Genomic DNA, 22,439 nt, shown 5'->3' on the forward strand with positions numbered 1-22,439 from the left:
AAAATGCGTCTATCGAGGGTCAGGTTGGGGGTGGAGGGAAACCGGGGGTCATTTGGTAGTGGGATTGGAGCTGGGGCATTGTCTGCCTGGATCATTGTCTGCCAACACGTTATTGGCAGTAAATGTGTAAATTATGGTGCACTTAAAAAAAAGAAAGATCTGCCAGTGGTAAAAATTACCTGAGAGTATCGTTTTCATTTTCTTAAGGATATGGGATGGTGAAAAGAGGGTTTCTAGGAAAGAATAGTTCTCTTATTACACAGAACTATTATTGAACATCATACGTATCTGTATGCCTGTTGAACTTGTGTGGGCAAGTCATGGCCTTTATGGAAGTATCATCTTCATCTTAAACACTGGCCCTTCCTGCTGTTCCCTATCACTTAGCAACAAAGCACAGCATCCCAGCCCACTCTTCCACCCTTACATCACTGAAGCGGACACAGCCAGACTAGACTTGCTTCCTCTGGCTGCAGCCTCTGTGTGTACGCAGAGGCCACATCCCCCACGAGGGATGCTTGCCACAGAAAATGAACAGCATGTATTTGTCTCTCCCTTTGCTCACTTCACTCAGCGTAAAACCAGGTACATAGCAGCTAACAACAAGACTTCACTTTTTCTTATGCCTGAGTAGCATTTTGGGGTGTGTGTGTGTGTGTGTGTGTGTGTGTGTGTGTGTGTGTGTGTGTGTGTGTGTATTTTATTCATTCTTGATCTGGCTTGTTTCCAGATCTGGATTGTTCCCAGATCTTAGCTACTGTGAGTAGTACAGCAGTGAACATGTTCAGTGCAAATACCTTTTTGAATTTGGGGCTCTTGGGGTAGATGCCAAGAAGTAAAACCCTATTTTTCTTTAATTGATTCACTGTGAGATACAGTTGCAAGCCATAATGTCCAGAGAGAGAGAGAGAGAGGTGGAGAGCCCCACCCAAGAGCAGCCTGACTTGGCAGCCACATTTCTTTTCTCTCTCTCTCTCTCTCTCTCTCTCTCTCTCTCTCTCTCTCTCTCTCTCTCTCTCTCTCTCTCTCTCTCTCTGCTTTTGGACATTATGGTTTGCAATACAGATACTGATAGGCCATCATATTTGGTCCTTCACCCACTTCCAGCACACATCTCCCATCCAGAGCAATTGCCTCCAGCCATCATAGTCATAATGATCCCTTCTCCATCCCAGTTGCCCTCTCCCCCAGCGCTTGAGGCAGCTTCCTACCGTGGACCAATCCTTCTGGCCCTTGTTTCTACTGTCCTTGGGTGTTAATCTCATACTAAGTTTTGTTTTACTATTCCACCAAGGGGTATAATCATTCTATGTCTGTTCCTGTCCATCTGACTCATTTCACTCAGCGTGATACTCTCCATGTCCATCCAGTTTTAAGTAAATTTCATAACTTGGTTTTTTTTCATTTCTAACAGCTGTATAATATTCCATTGTGTAGATGTACCATAGTTTCTTTAACCTGTTCTTGGGCAATCAAAAAACATACAAGTGCAGATGTTATTTCTGCTGTGATTTTGCAACCTGGAGGTATATTCCCAGAAGTGATATTACTGAGTGATATGGAAGCTCAGTTTCTAGTTTTAGAGGAATGCCCATATTGTTTTCCAAAAAGGTTGGACCAGTCAGTATTCCCAACAACAATGAATGAGAGTCCCTTTCTCCCCACATTGTGCCAGCACTGGTTGTTCTTAATCTTTTTTATGTATGCCAGTCTCTGTGGTATAAAATGATATCTCATTGTTGTTTTGATTTGCATCTCCCTGATGCTTAGTGATGTCGAGATTTTTTTATGTGCCTTTTGTCCATTTGTGTTTCTTTTTTCGAGGTAGTTTCTGTTCATTTCTTCTCCCCAGTTTTTCATGGGGTTGGACGATTTTTTTTTATAAAGTTCTACCTGTGCCTTATGTATCTTAGATAGTAACTTCATATCTGATGGTTATTGGGTAGATAATTTTTCCCATTCCGTGGGATGTCTCTGTATATGGTCACATTTCTTTTGAGGTACAAAAGCTTCTTACTAAATGCAGTTCTATTTGTTTATCTTTGCTTCCACTTGCTTGGTCAGTGGTGGTTCATCCTTAAAGATGTGTTTTGCTTCAATGTCATGGAGGGTTCTACCTACATTTTCCTTCATGAGCCTTATGGATTCAGGTCTGATACGAGGTCTTTAATCCATTTTGATCTGACTGTGCCTGGCATTAGACAGAGATCTGAGTTATTTTCTTTCCTTTTTTTTTTTTTTTATGTAGCTGTCCTGTTTTTCCCAGCACCAGTTATTGAACAGGCTTTCTTTGCTCCACTTCACATTTCTTGCTTCTTTATCAAAGATTAAGTGATCACATATTTCAGGGTCTGTGTCAGTCTATTCAGCACTATTCCATTGGTTTGCAGGTCTGTCTGTATGCCAATACCATGCTGTTTTAATTACCACTGCTTTGTAGTACAGTTTGAAGTTGGGGACGGTGATGCCTCCCATCTTCTTCTTCCTAAGGAGCCCTATTCTTTTTTTTCTTCTTCTTTTGGGTCACACCCAGTGATGCACAGGGGTTACTCCTGGCTCATGCACTCAGGAATTACTCCTGGCGGTGCTCAGGGGACCGGGATGCTGGGAATCAAACCCAGGTCGCCCGCGTGCAAGGCAAATGTCCTACCTGCTGTGCTATCATTCCAGCCCCGGGAGCCCTATTCTTAACTGAGCCATTTCCATACTGCTTTCCTTCAAGGCCAAAATAGATAACATTCCCACCAATAGGGGAGTCTTTTCCCATAAGGAGAATAAATTTATTGGTTGAAAATTAGAAATATTGAAGAAATGCAGCATGCAAGCTTGGGATTCTGATTTAAATAAGCCACATAAAAAATGCAGTTTTAGTAAACAAAAATGCAGCAAGAGCTTGTTGTAATGTTAGGGAGTTGTTTGTTTCTTAGATGTAATAATTTCAGTGTAGCCATGTTTGATAAGAGTTAGGCACACATAATGAAGCGTTGGTATAAACAAATGCCATCATTCGTGCACGAAGGAACTAAATGTCAAGTTTATGGATTAATTTTTCTTATTGTTAACATTTGAAAAGTACCAGTAAGTCATAAAACCCCAATACAGATCTCTTGCAGTTTCAGTGATTCTCAAAAGCAAAAAAAAAAAAAAAAAAATTGGCTTGTCTCATAATTGAATACTTGAAGCACTGTAAACTTTTACTTAAAATGTAACCTGTTGCTGCACAATGAAATACTATGCAGCTGTTAGGAGAGACGAAGTCATGAAATTTGCTTATAAATGGATAAACATGGAGAGTATCATGCTAAGTGAAATGAGTCAGAAAGAGAGGTTGCCTTGCACGCGGCCGACCTGGGTTCAAATCCCAGCATCCCATATGGTCTCCTGAGCACGGCCAGGGGTAATTCCTGAGTGCAAAGCCAGGAGTAACCCCTGTGCATCGCCAGGTGTGACCCAAAAAAAAAGAAAGAGACGGACAGACATAGAGGGACTGCACTCATTTGTGGAGTTTAGAATAACATCACATGAGGCTGACACCCAAGGACAGTAGATACAAGGGCCAGGGGGATTGTTCCATAGCTGGAAGACTGCTTCATGAGCGGAGGGGAGAAGGCAGATGGAATAGAGAAGGGATCACTAAGAAAATGATGGCTGGAGGAATCAATTGGGATGGGAGATGTATGCTGAAAGTAGATAATGGACCAAACATGATGACCTGTCAGTATCTGTGTTGCAAGCCATAATGCCCAAAAGTAGAGAGAGAGTATGGGGAATATTGTCTGCCATGGAGGCGGGGAAGGGTGGGAAGGGGGGGGGGTACACCCGGGATATTGGTGGTGGGGAATGTGCACTGGTGGAGGGATAGGTGTTTGATCATTGTGAGATTGTAACCCAAACATGAAAGCTTGTACCTGTCTCACGGTGATTCAATAAAATTTTTTTTAAAATGTAACCTGTTGAATTTTAATTCTAGTAATTAATGCATTTATATTGATAGTAGCAGAGCCCCATAAACAAGTTCAGAATTGATCATTGCTAATTTATTTTGTCTTAGGAAAAAACATTTCCAAATAGCTGAAGGTAAAAGTTTCTTATATCTTTTAAAAAGATTCTGTTAAGTTAAAAATTATGTATCCAGTGTTCATTTTGCACATTTGCTATTTTATGCAGTGATTCTACAAATCAGCAATCTATGGGTAAAATGGGAAGATGCACTATTGACCTAAAACCTGAAACTGCCTACAACCTAATACACACTATTCTGTTTGGATTCTTGGCTTTGAGCACAATGAGGTAATTTGTTTTAGCTGTTTGGTATGTTTGGTTTTTTTTTTTTTATAACAGAGTCCTTTGCTACTATCCTCTCCTACTACAAAAATATTATTTATAATGTTTTGTGTTTTGGGGGTGTGGTGGTGGGAGGGAGGTGTAGGCCACACCCAGCCATGCTCAGGGTTTACCCCTGGCTCTGTGCTCCGGGATCACTCCTGGTTGGGCTTGGAGGATCCTATGGGATGCTGGAGATTGAACCTGGGTCGGCTGTATGCAAGGCAGACGCCTGTCCCTTCCCACTGTACTATTTATCGGCCACTTACAATGTTTTTGTTTATTTTCCTTAATTACCAATGCTCGCCTGTGTTTGCTTATACAATAATTGTCCAAGCACAGTCCTTGTGTCCCTGGTTTCTGCATCACTTTCAGTAAGATCCTCCCACAGCACAGAGAGGGCGGTTTCCTGCAGAGCTGCTCTGCGTGCTGCTTTCAGCATCATTCGTGCTTGCTAACCTTTGCCTGTTTCTGTCCTCTCAGGATGAAATACCTGTGGACATCGCACATGTGTGTGTTTGCGTCATTTGGCTTGTGCAGCCCTGACATATGGGAGCTACTTCTGAAGTTGATCCATCTTTATAACCCAAAGAGGGTTAGTTTCTGTCCCTTTTTTTTTCCCCCTTCCGTTTTCATGGCTTTTAAGATTTCTTTCAAACCACTTTTTTTTCTTCAGTAATTGCCCATACAACAGTCTGATCAAGTGATACCAAAATTTGAGGCTTAAACAAGATCTTTATTGCATGGCAATTGAAAAGAAATTAAATTTATTTAAATGTCATCTAGATTTGATTTTTCAAATCACTTTTCCCAGATTCTGAGTTAGCTGTATACCATATACAGAATATAGAAATCACGGAATTTAGTGAAAAGCACAGAAAGAAAAAGGAAGCACCAATAATGCAATTATCCAGAATTATAATAATGATATATTGTCTGTTATTATTAAGTCTATGGTAATAAAAAGAACATAACCTATAAATGCAGTTCTGAGATGTTCCACCTATAACTTCACGAGGTGGCAAAATGGTTGAAGATACAAGCATCCAATGAGTGATCAGAAACCTCACATTGGTTAGTTGGTTCTGTGTTGGAGACATGATCCATCAGATTTTTATTTCTGGTGATTTGTTTTTAGACAGGTTTGAAAAGTAAGTGTTCAAAGTATTTGTAACCTCTCTGTCTTTCTTGTATAGATATGTGTAATGCGATATTCAGTACCAATCTTAATACTGGTGTATCTGTGCTATAAGGTAAGAATAATTTCCCTGATTCTTGTCATCAACATTGTCTCTGATTTAGCAGAATAACTGCTTTGAATCAGTGTGCTTTGGGTATTACCTAACAAATAGTCCTTTGTGGATGACTTAGCGTCTGTTTGGTTTTATGCCTCCTTAGCTTCTTATGACAATTGGGAGGAAACCTTTCCGCCTGGCTTTTTAACAAATAAAAAATATTGTGACTGAAAACTACTCGAATTTAGTCATTTTAATTAATTTGGGTTTTGACTGACTTAGGTGATGCAGATTCTGCAAATGTAGATGTCTTCTAGTCTGATTTTGAGGGGAATAGAAGAAAACTTATTTTCCTTCTCTCTGCTTTAAGCAGTTAAGGTTTTTTAAATGCATTGTTCTGTAATCAGTAAATTTTTTTTTATAGTAGATGTTTAAAAGTATCTCTGTGAGAGGACGGGGCTCACACACATAAATAAAGTTGTCAGCCTTGTTACTCTTCCTTCAGTTTCAAAGGAAATAATAAAACCGTCCATGCTCTTCGTTGAATAATTTCCAAAGCAGCGTAGGTTGTGCTTGTGTGACAGTTCAGTTTCGTAAGCGTGAATTGTCATGAAGGCAGGAGGTAGCACAGTTTGTTTTCACCCTCCTTTTGTTTAAAAAAAAATGACTTATGTTTTTTAAATGTAGAATTTTTTTTCTTAGATTTTCTTTTAAATTAGAACAGTGGATTTCAAGGCTAGAGGTGAGATGTTCCTGGAATCAGGACACACAGAAGACATCACAGAGAGAAGCCCAGCTTTCATTCAGTTAGATTTTCACGACAGATTTTAATGATTTTAGGCTAAGAGAAACTTTGATAGGCACGATGTCGAATAATTCTCGTGTTCAATAATTCAGAAATATTTCTTGGTTTGGTTTTGTTTGGGGACCATCACCAGCAATGCTCAGGGCTTACTCCTGGCTCTGCACTCAAGAATCACTCCTGGCGGTGCTCAGGGGACCCTATGGGTTGCCAGAAATCAAACCCAGGTTGGCTACTATTGCCTTCCTCACTGTACTATTGCTCCAGCCCCTCAAAAAATTCATTTCTATCATGCTCCTCTGTATCAAAACACCACTGCGGGCAGAGCTCTGTGTGAACTTAGTTTCTGGAGAACAGAGAAGTTATTTCCACATTCTACATCTGGGAATTTTATTGCTCTAATGTAAATAATTGAAATTTCCTAAACATCTGGAAAGCAACAGCTCAGGCATAAGCCGGAGTTTTGTTTAATAATGAATGAAGAAACTATCTTTGATGCTAACATTTTGATAAACACCCTCGTAGAGAAGAAAGAGTGCCTATCATTCTGGCCTCACCACGAGCAGGACCTGCACGCTGTAATCATCTTTTTCTGCTCTCCGCGTGTATAGACGGAATTCTTTCATGTCTCAGCTCTTTGAGTTCTTGTTCATTTTTCACTTAAGCTGTTTGGGAATCTGGGTCTCTTCTTGATAAAACTAAGGGAGGACACCAGAGAAGAAATAAACCCCAGAGCACTGACACTCGGAGTCATCCCTAGATACAGGACAGCAATATTGCCCCAGAGCTTGTCAGACACACAGATGTTCCCACTCCAGAGCAGGAAATGGGGAATTGGGCCCCAAAATGTGTGCTTTACCCCCACCCTCCGGGCAGTGCTCAAGCACCGAGTGTGAGGACTCGACTCAGAACAGGGTTTCTCCATGGCTGTTCCACTGGGTTTTTAGCCAGATCATTCTTTGTTGTAGGGGGCTGGCCTGTGCATTGAGCTGTGCTTTGTAAGACCCATTCTTCTGCCCCCTCGATGCCAGTACCACCTCCCTCCAGTGGTGACCATCAAAACTGTCTCCAGGGCCAGGAGATAGTTTGAAGGGCTGGAGCAAGTACCTGGCTTTACCAGGTGTAACCCTGGTGGACCCTAGCAGGGCTACAGCAGTACCCCTTCACACACACACACACACACACACACACACACACGTACACACACGTACACACTTTCTAAAATGTCTAACATTGGGGATGGGCCAAAAATTTGCCCTCCACTCTTCTTAGAACTAATGATGCTACTGAAAAGCCATCATTTCCAGAAAATCTTGATAAGTATTCCCTGAGCAGGGAAGATAGTACAAGAATCTTTCTAAAGGCTGTTGGCCTCATATTCAATATTGAACTTCAGGAGAAAATCTAATGAGCCCCCCTTTCACTGTAAAATATTTAACTTACTTTCAGAGGCCAGAGCGATAGTACAGCAGGGAGGGCATTTGCCTTGCATGCAGCTGACCCCGGTTGCATTCCCAGCATCCCCTGTGGTCCCCCAAGCACCGTCAGAAGTAATTCCTGAGTGCAGAGCCAGGAGTAACCCCTGAGCATTGCAGGGTGTGACCCAAGAAAGAAAAAAAATAACATTCTAGTCTCATGGAACTTATAAACAAAAAAAAAAATTCACAAAGGAAATGAAGATGTTACATACATTAGGGGACACTACTAAATCTGTTTTCCAGATATTGAGCAGATGTATTTATAAGGAGTACGAGTTTATAGATCACATGTCTCTATTTGAGTTTTGTAGAGCAAATATAAGGAGATTTCCTTTCTTAAAATACCATTTTTGACATATATTTCTTTAGGGTAACCTATTTTAAAATTTATGGTTTTCTGCTTAGGAACCAATACTTTTAATAAAATGAACCTCATTTTGAGTAGCATATATGAGTTGGTCAAATCCTCTATAATCTACCACTGGTCATTTAGAAACAGAATTTCATTCACTTAACGCTTACTTTGACATTGCTTAAGGAGATTCTCAGCATCCCTATATTACTAAATTTTAACATGTTTTCAGGTTAGCTACAAAACTTGCAAACTAGAGAAATCCTAATAGCCACCGAATGCAGATTTCAATATATGTCTCTACCTAAAGAATGAGAAAAAATATTTTAAAAGTTGGTGGTGGAAGGGTTGGAAAATAAATAGCTGAGGAGTCAGAGGCATATCCTTGCATGGAGTTCTATCTATCCTGGAACACACACACACACACACACACACACACACACACACACACACACACACACACACACACACACACACACACATGCCCCATTCCAGTACTAATGACTGTAGCCCTGGAGATCCCAGAGGCAGAAGTGGCCTTTAGGCCCCTAAACATTGAGAGAATCCCCACCCCCACACACACACCACCAAAATTAATTAAAATTAAAAGATGACATTCTGTTTATTTTCAAAATTTGTAAGAATAATGAATAATTAAGGTATTACAAGGTGTCATTCAATTGGTAGCTTTTATTCCATCTTCTCTAAAAATTAGAACCAGAAGTGCTGATACCTGATCGCCCAGTACCATAATTTTTCTGATTAACAACCCAGAAGACAAAACTTAAATTTTTTTACTGTTAAAAATGACCAAAGACATGATAGGAAGAGAATCCTTCAGGACAGGATCCAGGAACTTCTCTGTCTTCTTTTCCCTACTTTTCTCCTCCCTTAATAAAATCTTTCCTGAATTTGGGTTGTGGGAGTGTGATAAGGTGGACTAAAGTGGACTGGAGAATAGTACCGCAGGTAGCACATTTACCGTGCACACAGCCAAAAGGCTTCAATGCATATACGGTCTCCCAAGCACCACCAGGAGTGATCCCTGAGCACAGAGCCAGAAAAAAGAAAAAGAATGTGAAACAGCTAAAACACAACTGTAAACTCGTCACTATGTTTCTATATAATAAATTTGTAGATACTGTATTTTCAAATTCACTGAAGTAGAGATACATTGTCATTACTCTTCTATTCAGTAGATGAAATTAATTCTGCAGTTCACCCAAGGAACTTTGTCTTTGTAACCGATTGTGACTTGATAAAACAATGAGCATTGAATTAAGTTGTTGAATTAAACAGACAAATTATATTAGCTAGGCAGTAAGCTCAGTGTAATTTTTTTTAATCGCAGCTGCATAACCTGAAGTAACTCAAGTACTTGGAAGTTCCATTGGCATAAATATAATAATCAAATCTGCCACATTTTCTGAGTCCTTCTTTCAGATGTTATTCTCTCCTCCTGTATCTGTAATTTCATCAAAGTATCTCCAACCATTTCTCTAGATTTCTGATATAAAATATAGAACCACCATGTTACCCAATGAAAGGAGGCTGGATTTGGGATTAGGTTTGCCATCATAGCCCTGCCTCCGAACCTGGTCAAGTCAAGTTTATTCACTGAATCTGGTTCTCTATATTAGTATGAATAATAGAGTGCTCGTGACAGAGCTCTCTGCATCATCCGGTTCCTTGGGTAATTGTGAGGCGGCAGAGATGCTCATTATTCCAGAGCATATTTTGCAGCTCTAAACTGGTGCTTCCAGGCACATCACCAGTGAAAGGGGGAGGGGGGTTGTGCTCCGTCCTTGGTGCTCTTTCTGGTATGTCAGACTAGTACAGATGTAACCAGTCTTACTAGATACTGTTTTCTTAGATAAAAATAAGAGCTCTTTAAAAAAAAAAAATATATATATATATATATATATATATATTGACTCCTCTAGTCCCAATACTGTTAGTTTTGACTCGAAGTAAATTTAAAACCTTTCTCTGATTTGAGCTCATACTTGGGAGAGTGCAGTTCTGATAGTTCACTTAGCATGTTTATTGAGCCCACAGAATATGTATAGTTTCTTTTTTCACTTTAATCTTAGTCATAGCTAAGGGTGTGGGGTGGATTTTGTTTTTGTTTTGTTTTTAATTTCAGTTCTGGCCAGGAATGATGGATGAACTCTCGGAGTTGAGAGAATTCTATGACCCAGACACAGTGGAGCTGATGAACTGGATTAAGTAAGAGGATTTTTCTAACCTTTAACATTTAAAGTGCCATGTAAGAATCACTGTGGATCTCATTTGGGGTTTTCTTGGGGTATTTTTGGATGTAATTGCAAAAGCACATACACTCTTATTAAGTTTTTTCTTCAAAAGTTTATTTCTGTAAATATTTTTCGTTCAAGAAATACTCTTTCTAACCACAATTCCTTGGGGGAAGAAAAAAAAAGGAAATCCCACATAGAGGAAGAAGTAGTTGGTGGATGCATTTCAGACTGACAGAACTTGAAAGAAGGCTGTATACCCGCTACCAATTTTATCTTTATCAGTTACTATCCCTTCCATACCATCCAGATTTTCTTTTCATGTTGACACATAAAGATAGTCTGTCCCTATTAATCGTTTAAACATTATGGTGAAAACTACACTTAATTAGATTCATCACAGATTTCCTTTGAACAACTTCCATTGCCAAAGGCCTCGAGGAAATTTAAAATGCAGTAGTTGTTAGATTTTTTTCCCTCTCTGAATATGCTACTGCTTCAGCATTGTAGTGGGTCTGACTTTGGCCTGCATTTTGTGTGCAGCGTCAGAATGAAACTCGAGCGCTTGAAAGTTTTGTTAAGGAACTCTGCCTCCTGCCCACACAAAGGAACTTCTAGCCAGAGCCATGTTCCATTTGCCAGCAATACTCTGTTTTTCTGCTTCATAACCAAAAAGGAGCCCTGTAATTATTCACACATAAATAGATATCGCAAATCTTGTAGGACATATTCAGAAAGCGTTGGCTGTATTATTCCCATCACTTAGACTTTTAGTGGCCATATTGGCACCTGCTCTTGACTAATGTTTACTAACCAGTACAGTTTAGCACCACTTGGGTAGACAGAGCTGGCAAATATGGCTGATAGCCTGGGTCTCGTGAGGGCAATACATGGATTTTATAGAGATTTAATGTCTAAAATATATATGTGCATTTGGTCTCGGTGTCAGACTGAGTTGGACTAGATGCAGTGAGTATAATTTTTCATATATTTGCAAGACTGAGAGGCCTAAGCCATGCTCTGTCTTCATTTGTTTAACTTTAAATCATGGCAGACAATTACAGAGTAAATAATTTCTTCTGTTTATAGGAAAAGAGGGTTAGGTTTTGTTTTTTGTTTTTTTAAAAAGCTAATTACTTCTGCATTAACTTGTGAACTAGAAATTTATGGCATGTTTATCTGAAGGTGAGTGAATGTTTTCAGTTTTTAAGATTGCGGTGTTGATAGGATGGGTGCCATGTACCCACTGATCCTGGAGCCACAGATTTCCGGGCCACCTGGATGCACGAGAGAATCATCTCACCTCACTCCTCAGCCTGTCCACTGTCGCGGCATCCTTCTGCAGGGCTCACGTGACCCTTGTGTCAGACTCGAGGGCTCTAGGGCCTTAATTTTCATACTTTTCTTCACAGAAAGTGTCCTAAAAGTATTGTTTCTGGTTCTGAAAACTAGATGGGAGAATATTCAGATGACTCAGTCTGTTAGTCTATTGTTTCTCACATTTGGGGAAATGATTCCTTAGATGATTCTCCTTTTGCTATCAGTTCTTTCACTTACTCTCTCTCTCCGTGTGTGTGTGTGTGTGTGTGTGTGTGTGTGTGTGTGTGTGTGTGTGTGTAGACACATATACTCAGGACTTTTTAAAAATTCTTAGTAACTGAGGGATTTATACTGTTGAGGGGGAAAATAATGTTCCCATTGTGTTCTAATCTTGCCTGTTTCCCTGTAAAATTCTTCAAATCTAAATTATTGTTTTTGCAAAAATAGCTGCTGGGCATGTTTGTGGAATGAGCATAAGTGATGATGAATGTATGCCAAAAAAGGGTCTATTTAGACACTAAATCAATTTGTTTAAATCAACATTTACATCAGCTCTGGTTTGTAAGACATCACTTCCAAACACAGTGAGTGGATTTACTATTCTTCTAACTGCCCCCAATGTCCTCTGGTTTTGAAACATAAAACAGGACCTTCAGCTTTCGGTGACAGCGGTGGTACCAAGCCGGCAGGAGGGAGGACCGTGGTCCAGGGGCACCCCAAGTCGGTCTCCGAGTCTGAAGGCAGTGCCAGAGCTCTGGGGTGGGGGGACCCAGAACTGTTGGAGAGAGACCTCTCTTCCTCTCCAACCTGTGGTCATTGAAGGCAGTTACTGGCGTGGGAACTGACTCCGTTTCCATGGCAGAATGTCTGCCCTCCAGGCTGAATCCGGAGGAGGACCACTGAGTTGCAAAAACCCTAGGGACCCCTGAAGTGACCCTCCATTCTGGGACAGGCAACTCTTTCTGAAGTGCCACTTCAGGCAGCTTATCCACCATTACAGAGTCTCTGCTTTGGGTTCTTGACGCAGGCGCAAACCAGGACTCTGGCCCCCACACCACTGTTAGATAATTAAGGGCTTCCCTTTAGAATAGAAGTTCCCAAGATATTCAGCCTACCACCCCCTTTGCAGGGGAAAGGATGAGTGTCCTGGAAACCTGCCTTCATTAATCAGACAGAACGTGTGCCCCCCACACACCCATTTATTAGAGGTCGTTGGTTTCCCTGCCCCACCCATTCCAGCACCCGCAGGAGGTAGTATAACACTATTAATATGATAGGCGTCAGAACAGAGATTTCATTTCTGTGAAGATATTTAAAGCCTAGAGGCCTGGAGTTATTGCCTCTCGGAAGTTGTATATTAATAAAGCTCAACAGTTATGTCTCGTACCAGCTACGTATGTAGAGGACACGGCATTCTACCTGTCGGCACTCGGGCGAGCCACTGTCACTACTTCTTCATTAGAGGGAATTTAGTTTAGTCTCCTCCCAGCACTTTGCCTTCTTTCTTTCCTTCTGCGTTCCCCCCCGTTGACCCTGTTTCAACCATTGTTAGAGGCTTCACGGATTCCAGTGGGAAAATGTTTTTAGAATTCTGATTTTAGAGATCGTCTTTTGCTTTCCTATCTCTTAGCGATAGAGGTAAGTGGGTGGATTTGTTTTTTCTTTCCTATCCATACAAGAGTAAAAATTTAAGTTTCAGTATAATACCAGGAATTACTTAGGAGTTGGATTTCTCGTTTATCTATGTGTCTTGTTCTTCCCCGTGAGAACCAGGAAATGGGTAGAAGCCTTCTATCCTCAACCCTGGCCAACAGATTTCTCTTCCTGTCTCATGCATCATGCTAGGGCCCGGCCTGTCTCCTTGGCCGGCAGGTTGAAATGACTGTGTTCATGTTTGCCCTCTTTTGCTGATAGTGTTTTCTGGATACAAAGATTGAAAACTTGCCTTCTTTTTTTCCCTTTCTGTTACTGCTTTCTCTCTCTCTCCCTCCCTCCATCCATCCATCCCTCTCTCCCTCTCCCTCTGCCTTTCCTTCTTCCTCTCCCTCTCCCTCTCTCTTTCTTTCTCCCTCCCTCTGTCTCTCTCTCTCTCTCTTTTCCACCCCTCCCTCCCTCCCACTGAAGATTGTCTCTTTTTTGTTTCTTTCTTAATTTGTGCTGGGGCTACAGTGCTCAGGAGACCTCCTGACTCAGTGCTTAGATGTAGTACTGGGGATCAAATTGAGTCTTTTGATTGCAAATATAGTTTCAGCCTGTTAAATAATCACTCTGATCCCCACCTCCCTTAAAAAAAAAAAAGAATCAACGATAATTAAGCATAATAGTGTTTAAGGTCAATAACTATGTTAATACTCTCTGGGCTGGATAGATAGCCTAGCGGGTAGGGTGTTTGCCTTGCATGCAGCCGACCCGGGTTCAATTCCTCCACCCCTGATTCCTCCATTCTTCTCGGAGAGCCTGGCAAGCTACCGAGAGTATCCTGCCCACATGGCAGAGCCTGGCAAGCTACCCGTGGCATATTCAATATGCCAAAAACAGTAACAGCAAGTCTCACAATGGAGACGTTACTGGTGCCCGCTTGAGCAAATTGATGAGCAGCAGATAACAGTGACAGTGATACAGTGAGACTGCTTTCAGCAAAGCCCAGCTGGTGGTTTCCTGATGTTGTATGTGATTAGAAAGTATGTTCACTTCAACAGGTCCTGGGCCCATACATACACTTGGTGGCTCATTTTCATTCTCCATGTCCTTCATGCCTTCATTTGTTTGGGGGTTGTTTGTTTGTTTAGGAAAATCTTTTCTGACATTTTTCTTTCACATTGCATAGATCTGTAGATTTGACTATTTTGAGGTGTGATATTTTAACTGCTTGACTTCAGTATTTTTTTTTTACTAGAAATAGTCTCTACCCATAATGAAGACTGAATGTACATTATTTTCTTTAACGGGATGAGAAAATAAACCTCTCTTCGCATTGAATCAAAGCCAAAATAATTCAATATTTTAAACATGATCTAGGTAAAGTTCAGACCTTAAATGCCTGTAAGCCTCTTTTATATTTTATGGATCACTTTGTAGTGTTTGCACAACGATAAATTTTTGAAGTGGAAAGAATATATTCATATGGTACGTTATAGTGCTCAGTTTACCCATTAGTTCAATTTGTTGAAAGTTGGGAGCTTCAAAAAGAAATGAGATTATTTGTTCACAGTGTCATCAGGCCTTCCTGAAATGACATTTAAATTATATAATGTAAATCCATTTGACCTGTGAGTCCTTGTCATTATTTAGTGACAGTTCGTGCAGGAGAAATTGTTTGCATGTTGGGCAGCTTGGCTTTGAAGCTTGGCAGGAAACTATGAAAACAAATTACCCTTCATTTTATACATCATTTGTTCAATGTTGGCAAAAATTGCTTTGTTTTCCTATAATATAGAGACATGTCATTCAGTGGTTAAAAGCACATTAAGCTCTTTTAGACACAGGCTGGATGAGGAAGGTATTAGTGAAGGGAGAATACCCAGTATTACTCACATCTGTCATAGCACACATATTTACTTAAGGACAAAGAATCCCTTTTCCCTTTGTCTGCCTAGTTTATCACAGTGAAAATATAAAGACAGTGAATCTAAGTTGTTTTTCTTCATAGGGGCCACCACACCAGGTGGTGTATACAGTGCTGAGGGATTAAACTCAGGGCTTTGAATGGGTTACATAGTCTCTCTCACTATCTCTCTCTCCTTTCTCTCTCTCTCTCTCTCTCTCTCTCTCTCTCTCTCTCTCTCTCTCTCTCTCTCTCTCTCTCTCTCTCTCTCCCCCCCCTACTCCCCCACCACAGAACCTGCATTTTTATCTTTATCTTTATCGTCTTCTTCTCCTCCTTCTGCTCCTTCTCTCCTTCTCCTTTTCCTTCTACTCCTTCTCCTTCTCTTCCTCCTCCTTCTCTTCCTCCTCCTCCTTCCCTTCCATGGAACCCAGGGTCAGCACCATGCAAGGCAAATGCCCTGCACATGGTCTGTTTTACTTCTTTAAAACCAGAAGCTTTGGTGAAAGACTGGTAGAACAGTCCAGAGGATTGCAGCTTAGCAGTTTGAGCACGTTTCATTTTTTTTCCCCGTTATCTGACTCTTATTCAACATTAGAACTCCTCCCAGGAACACTGGTGCTCTCTCTTAACGAACACTGAGGAGAGTGGCGTTATTCACCGCAACCATTCCACAACTTGCCCCCCCTTTCCAGAGTGTCTGATGGCCTGCAGGAGGTATCAGTAAGCAGGGAGAATCATTGACATCAGATTGGACTCTCAAGAGCCAGACTTGAAGTTTCTTGAAGACCGGTTTGAAGAATGAATAACTTACCATTTTCACTTTCATAACTTACGGGAGCAGTGAAGGACTTTTGACAGTTTAGGATTTTGTAGCATCTTATGATTGAATGAATGTGAGCCCGCAGCTGCTGGAGTTGTGTCGGGGGTGTGGGTCGGTCAGTTTGCCACCCTGTAGGCGGGAAGGCTGTGCCCTCTGGGCAAGGCTCCCCCTCTCGTGCCTCTTGTCTTCTACTCTGCCCCGTCATGGCAACTGAAAGGCCCAGACAGCCACCTTTTGGCATGGATGGGTCATGTGTTTGTATCTGTGTTTGCGGTGGAGTGGTGTATGCCAGTTGCGAATCTACAAAAGGCAGAAGGCCCGCTGCAAAAGATGAGGGCCTTTTCTTTAATGTTTGTCCGTCTTCTCTTCCGCTCTTCTGGTATATGATAAATGAGGGCAGCACAGTGTAATTGGCACTGGCTGAGTATTTAGTAAGTAGTCATTGAATAAATTGCATTTTGGAAAAACATTCCCTGCGCACGTGCCTTGTTTGCATGTAAACCTTCATATTTTTGTGACCAAATGAAACAGCATCACGAATTCCTTGCAAAGTGTGGTGGGGGTTGGGGGGATGGGATGAGCAAACATCTGGTTGTCAGCATAGTGACAACCTATTCAGACAGAGCCGGGCTCACATAAAACATTTTTCTCTTGTAATCTATATTCTGGGCTGTCCTGTGAGTAGGGATAATGCAAGCTGTGTCATTCCCTGTGTGCTCATTATAATTCTGTCCACTTTCTTTCATCACTTAAGAAAGATCATTGGAATTCGTGAAAGAGAATGTCATTAGTAGAAAGAAAATCTTGAATGTTTTAAAAAAGTAAGTAATTTATAAATATTACTATTGACCTATAAGGCATCTTAACTTCGTTGATATCTAAGGCTTTTGTCGGGGCTTTCTGTGGTCTCAGCATAAAACTGTGGGGGAAACAGCATCGTGTAAGGCAGCTTAATGTGATGGGATTTTTCTTAGAAACTTTAGCACTGGAACTGAGTTCTTGCTCTGCTCTCCCAAAACTCCCCAGAAGAACGGAATGCTCTAACTTTATCTGCAGAGTATGTTGAGTTTTTAATTAGATTTCTTCTTCATCTCTTGTCACCATTGTACCTTACCCTAGCAAGCATAGACCCCCCCTTCTTCCTTTCTTCCTTTCTTTCTCTTTCTTTCCTTCTCTTTTTCTCTTCTTTCTTTCCTTCTCTCTTTCTCTTTCTCTCTCCTTCCTTTCTTCCTTTGTTCTTTCTTTCCTTCTTTCTTCCACACCCCTAGCAGTGCTCCAGGGTTGTTGCTCCCTGCTCTGTGCTCAGGGATCATTCCTGGAGGTGCTCAGGGGACCATGTGTGATGCTGGGGATCTAGCCAGGGTCGGCCCCATGCAAGGCAAACTCCTTTCCTGCTCTACTATTTCTCTGCCCGAGATGTCCTTTCTTCACACGTGAAGAATAATTATATTCTGCAGTATTTCTACAGGGCCTCGCGTGGGAATTCTACAGAAATTGTACGTAGAGAGGAACTCACGGAAGAACCCGAGCAGGAGAAATAGTACAGAGTTTAAGGGGTGGAGGCCTTCCGTGTGCCAGCTCCACCAGTGATCCCTGAGCACAGAGCCAGGAGTGATCCCTGAGCACCATTGGGTGTGGCCTAGACCCTCTCTCCTCACTCCTCACCTGTCCCCCACACCAAGAAAAGAACTGCTCCCTTCTTCACCATAAAATATACCGCAGAGGCTGAGGAGATAGTGCAGCGGGTAGGCTTGCATTCATCTGGTCCAGGTTCCATCCTCAGCATCCCATAGGGGTCCCCCGAGCACCACCAAGAGAGATCCCTGAGTGACCTCCCCACAAGAAAAAGAAAAAAGTGGAGGAGAGAGAGAGAAAAGGATACCTCATTGATTAGCAAGGAACTGTCTCCCTCAGATTCCTTTTTCTAGGAAAAGAGAAAAGCTTAGAGAGTCGCCACACCTTGATGATAACTGGAAAATGAGTTCCCTGAAGCAGTAATGCGAGTGTCCTGCCTTCGTCTAAGATGCATCCAGCTAAGGGAAATATATAAAATACTCCTGTTTCCCCAAGTGAAATTTGGTACTTTTCCATGTTGAGTAATTACATATTTGCTATTGTGTAATCTCTTTCCATATTCTTTTGTTTTCCCTAATTCTGTTTTTCTGAAAAGTAATTTATAGTAACATCTCTGATCTTTCTTTGCTGGCTTTAAATAGAAACCCTTGATAATGACTCATGATCAACTGCAGTTCCTAGCCTTAGAATTTTTTATTTTCCTCCAGGCAGCCCTTTACGTTTAATACAAAAAGCATTACCCATCTCTGGAGTTCTTTTCTTTTCAAATTCACTCTCCTCAGAGCAAGGTGGAAGAGAATTGGGGGTTTTAGCTGAGAAGACAAACGCAGGATATATCTGCATCCTATGGCAATCCTTTATTCGAGCAAAAGCATCCAAAGAGTCCATTAGCAGTCTTCAGCACTGTCGGGACAGAGAAGCAAACGTTGGTGAGATGAGATAGCTTGAGTATAAGTCAGAGGCCTTTCGATAGCTTCTCGCGTCACTCCCTGACTCTCAGCGCTTCCTGGTGAGCTGAGGAGCCCTGGGACGGTCACAGACTCTCTGTTGCTGGCTTCGAGGACCTCTTGAGCCGTGGTGTTAATTCAAACCCTGACCTCTTGTAGCTCTCACACCTCGAGAAAAGCGGTGTTCGCCGGAAGCATGCAGCTGCTGGCCGGCGTCAAGCTGTGCACAGGACGGACCTTGACCAACCACCCGCACTACGAGGACAACAGCCTGCGAGAGCGCACCAAAGCAGTAAGGCGCACGTGTGTGTGTGTGCGTGCGTGCGTGCGTGCGTGTGTGCGTGCATGTGTGCGTGTGTGTGTGTGTATGTGCATGTGTGCGTGCGTGTGTGCGTGCGTGTGTGTGTGTGCGTGCGTGCGTGTGTGTGTTTGTGTGTGTGTGTGTGCGTGCGTGCGTGTGTGTGTTTGTGTGTGTGTGTGTGTGTGTGTGTGTGTGAGTGTGTGTGTGTGTCTACAGCCCAGGCTTAGTGCTCGCTGGTGGCTTCGCAGGGGGAGTCAGAACTGAAGTCAGGAGATGTTTTGGTTCTTGTCTCCCAGTGTGCCCACATCCGGTGAAGGCCTACTATTAATGCCTTGATGCCACGTGGCCCTGGTGGGCAGAAAGGGGACTGAGAAGCTCAGCACCTTGCAGCATGGACTAGGAAAGGAAGGAAAAGGAGTGCATGATGAACGTGTGTGTGTGTGTGTGTGTGTGTGTTAATAGATTGTGCAGCTACACAACTCAAAATTCAGGGAAGAACATCCCTCCCCCTTGTGTTCCAGCTCTCAGGAGGGTAGGTTGTATCACCAGGGTCTCATGTGCACTTCCACAAATATTTTCGACACATGCAAAAAATATGCAGATAGCATTGTAAATATGCAGAGGTTTATAATACAGCCTCTATAAAATGATATGCATATGCACATAGTCAGGTGTTTGTATTGGTTTTTTCCCTCTTTTACCAAAGAAATACTATACTACATTTTGTTTATTTCGACACAATATATTTTAGAGATCATTCTATATCGGATATTATTTAATGTATTGACGTTTTGCTTGATAGTTAGAAAACAGCCTAATACTTTTTTTTAATGTGCCTGTAGCATATTTTATTCAACCATTTTGATTGTACCCCTAGCTTTTGTTTTGTTTTGTTTTGTTTTGTTTTTTGGGTCACACTCGGTGATGCACAGGGGTTACTCCTGGCTCTACACTCAGGAATTACCCCTGGCGGTGCTCAGGGGACCATATGAGATGCTGGGAATCAAACCCGGGTCGGCCACATGCAAGACAAGCACCCTACCCGCTGTGCTATTGCGCCAGCCCCGATTGTACCCCTAGCTTTTGCAATTATGTAAACGATACTCCAAATAATAAACTTGTATGTGCATCATTCCACGTTGGTGCAGACGTAGATCTGTCTATGCATCAAATTCTGAGAGGTGGAAATTGTTGGTCTCAGGTTGAGATATTTGTCATTGAGGTAGTTTGTGGGGTGTTGTTTTTTTTTTCGGGGGTGGGAGTGGGATTAGATCACTTTGGGGCCAACCCAGTGTGACTTGTTCAGGGCTTACTCCTGTGTGGTGCCAGGGGTTGAACCCGTGTTGGCTGCATGCAAGACAAGCACTCTGCTATGTCTCTGGCCTCGATAGGGTTTTGTTTTGTTTTGTCTGGGGGCTATTCTAGCAGTTCTCAGGGCTTTCTCCTGGCTGTGCTCAGTGATCACCCCTAGCAGGCTTGGGGGAGTCATGGGGGGTGCCAGAGATCAAACCTGGGTCAGGTGCCTGCAAGGTAAATGCCCAAGCTGCTGTACTATTATCGCTCTGGCCCCAGATGTTATTAAGTAACCCTCTATACAGAGTATATTAACTTATATTCCAGTCCGTCATACCAAGGAGTTCCTGCTTCTCTGTCCTCTCCTGCAGTGTTTTAAACTTTTCCTGTTTCTTATTGTCACTTTTTTTTCTTTATATACATATATTTATTTTTAATTAAGACGCCGCAATTTATAAAGCTGTTCATTGTAGAACTGTTTCAGGCATACAATGTGGCAACACACAATCCCACCACCAGTGTCCCCAGGGTCCCTGCTACTCCCCAGCCTGCCCTCTTGGCAGGCGTATAACAGATTTATTACATATTGCTTAGGTAATAAGAAAGTCCAACAAAACTTAATGAAATGGCAAATGGAATTATCAGAAGATAGATCAAGTCAATTTGTAGTGATTAATTACTGTATGATTTTAACCTATGTAAATAAGGGAATTCAAATCACTTAATATAATAGAGTATACTGTCTCTTCTCATTTACATAACTAAGTTTTCGACTGGCATCTGAAATATATTGCATTAAATTTTATTTTGTACTTGAACCTTATTGCGGTAATCATCATATTTCCCCTGTCATAAATGAGGCTTCTCTTTTTTTATTTTTTTGGCCCCTTGGCAGGCATATAACAAATTCATTTCATATTTCTTGGTCCAAAAAACTGAAAAGAATGACGGCTAGCATTATTAGAAAATAAATCAGTGAAAGTCCACTTGTCATGTATGGTTTTTAACCTTTCTTAATCCAGTAGACTGGTCGCTTTTTAAAAAAATACAGATGGGTAACTTCTTAAAGCTGGTTGTTAAAGAGGCTTGTTTGAGGGTAAGATGTGACTGGCCTAAGCAAATGATTTTTACTAAATCCCCTGTTATTGATTAGAGTCACCTGAACCTTGCCTCCTCCTAACATGGGAACTTTTCGATTGTCCTGTTTTTCTAGGTAGAGCCCCCAGGTTAATTGGGGGGAGGAACGAAGGGCTCACCAGGCCCATATCCCAGCAGGAAGGAGTCTTGATACCTGAGACTCAGGTGGAGAAATAACCTATCAGATGCCCAGGGAGTCCTTTTGTGCCCAGTCATGCCCTTCAAATCTGTGGGCTGCCTGTAGCCCAGCCTCTGATGCTACTGTCTGTAGAGTCACCTCACACAGCAGCCATCAGAGCAGCCCGAGGCCCACATCCCACCGTCCCACCCATCTGCACAGGATTGGGCGCACAGAACCCAGTCTGCACGCTCAGAAACGTCACTCGAAATCGCTGGGCATCCGAGAAGTAGCACTTGTCTCATTATTACCCTCCTCCCCGCCCCATACACACACATCTCACAGCCTGTCCCAGTGCTAAGTCCCAGAATGCAGGATGCTGGACATTCATGGCTCGGTGATAAGAGTGGGGTGATGTCAGTGGTGAATGTGGGAAGGTGTCACCTCCCGCTGAACTGCCATTGCATGCTGTAAGCTGCCCTTGCTCCAGGAAGGAGGAGAGAGGTGGGGGATAGAGAAGTGTAGGATCTCTCTCTGGTTCCATCAGGGTCGGTACTGCTCCCCCTACTGCTATCAGAAATTGGGTCCTCTCTTAAGTCTATGCACCATCACACCTGATGGACGCTTCTTCTTCAAAGGCTCCTTTATTGGAGCTGGGAATAAGATGCTTTCATGTGGCTGGCCCTGGTTCAGTCCCAGCACCACATATGGTCCCCTGAGTACTGCCAGATGTGGCCCCCAAACAGACAGCAACCCCAGAAGAAGCTTTGTTAAAAATCGAGGCTGTGTTTTCTTTACTCCACCATAATTGACCTCGCCCAAGCATTATAAATAACTGGCACCTACTATGAATAACTTGACATCGCACATTCTAATTCCAAAGCTATTTGGCATGTAAATCAGATGGATTTAGTGTGGGTCCTGCATCTTTTCCCA

At 42.2% G+C, this 22,439-nt stretch overlaps 1 protein-coding gene across 2 annotated transcripts in view; it reads left to right on the plus strand.

Moving 5' to 3' along the window:
• DPY19L3 (dpy-19 like C-mannosyltransferase 3) overlaps positions 1–22,439 on the plus strand; it is an 83,589-nt gene that overhangs the window by 54,951 nt on the left and 6,199 nt on the right. For both annotated transcript variants that reach the window (XM_055145266.1, XM_055145267.1), the window contains 5 exons: positions 4,168–4,290; positions 4,807–4,918; positions 5,520–5,576; positions 10,337–10,419; positions 18,814–18,946. In XM_055145266.1, coding sequence (XP_055001241.1) covers positions 4,168–4,290; positions 4,807–4,918; positions 5,520–5,576; positions 10,337–10,419; positions 18,814–18,946 — 508 coding nt within the window. The remainder of the gene's footprint in view (positions 1–4,167; positions 4,291–4,806; positions 4,919–5,519; positions 5,577–10,336; positions 10,420–18,813; positions 18,947–22,439) is intronic.

The sequence above is a fragment of the Sorex araneus genome, chromosome 8, assembly GCF_027595985.1.
Source record: "Sorex araneus isolate mSorAra2 chromosome 8, mSorAra2.pri, whole genome shotgun sequence".
Taxonomy (NCBI): Eukaryota; Metazoa; Chordata; class Mammalia; order Eulipotyphla; family Soricidae; genus Sorex; species Sorex araneus.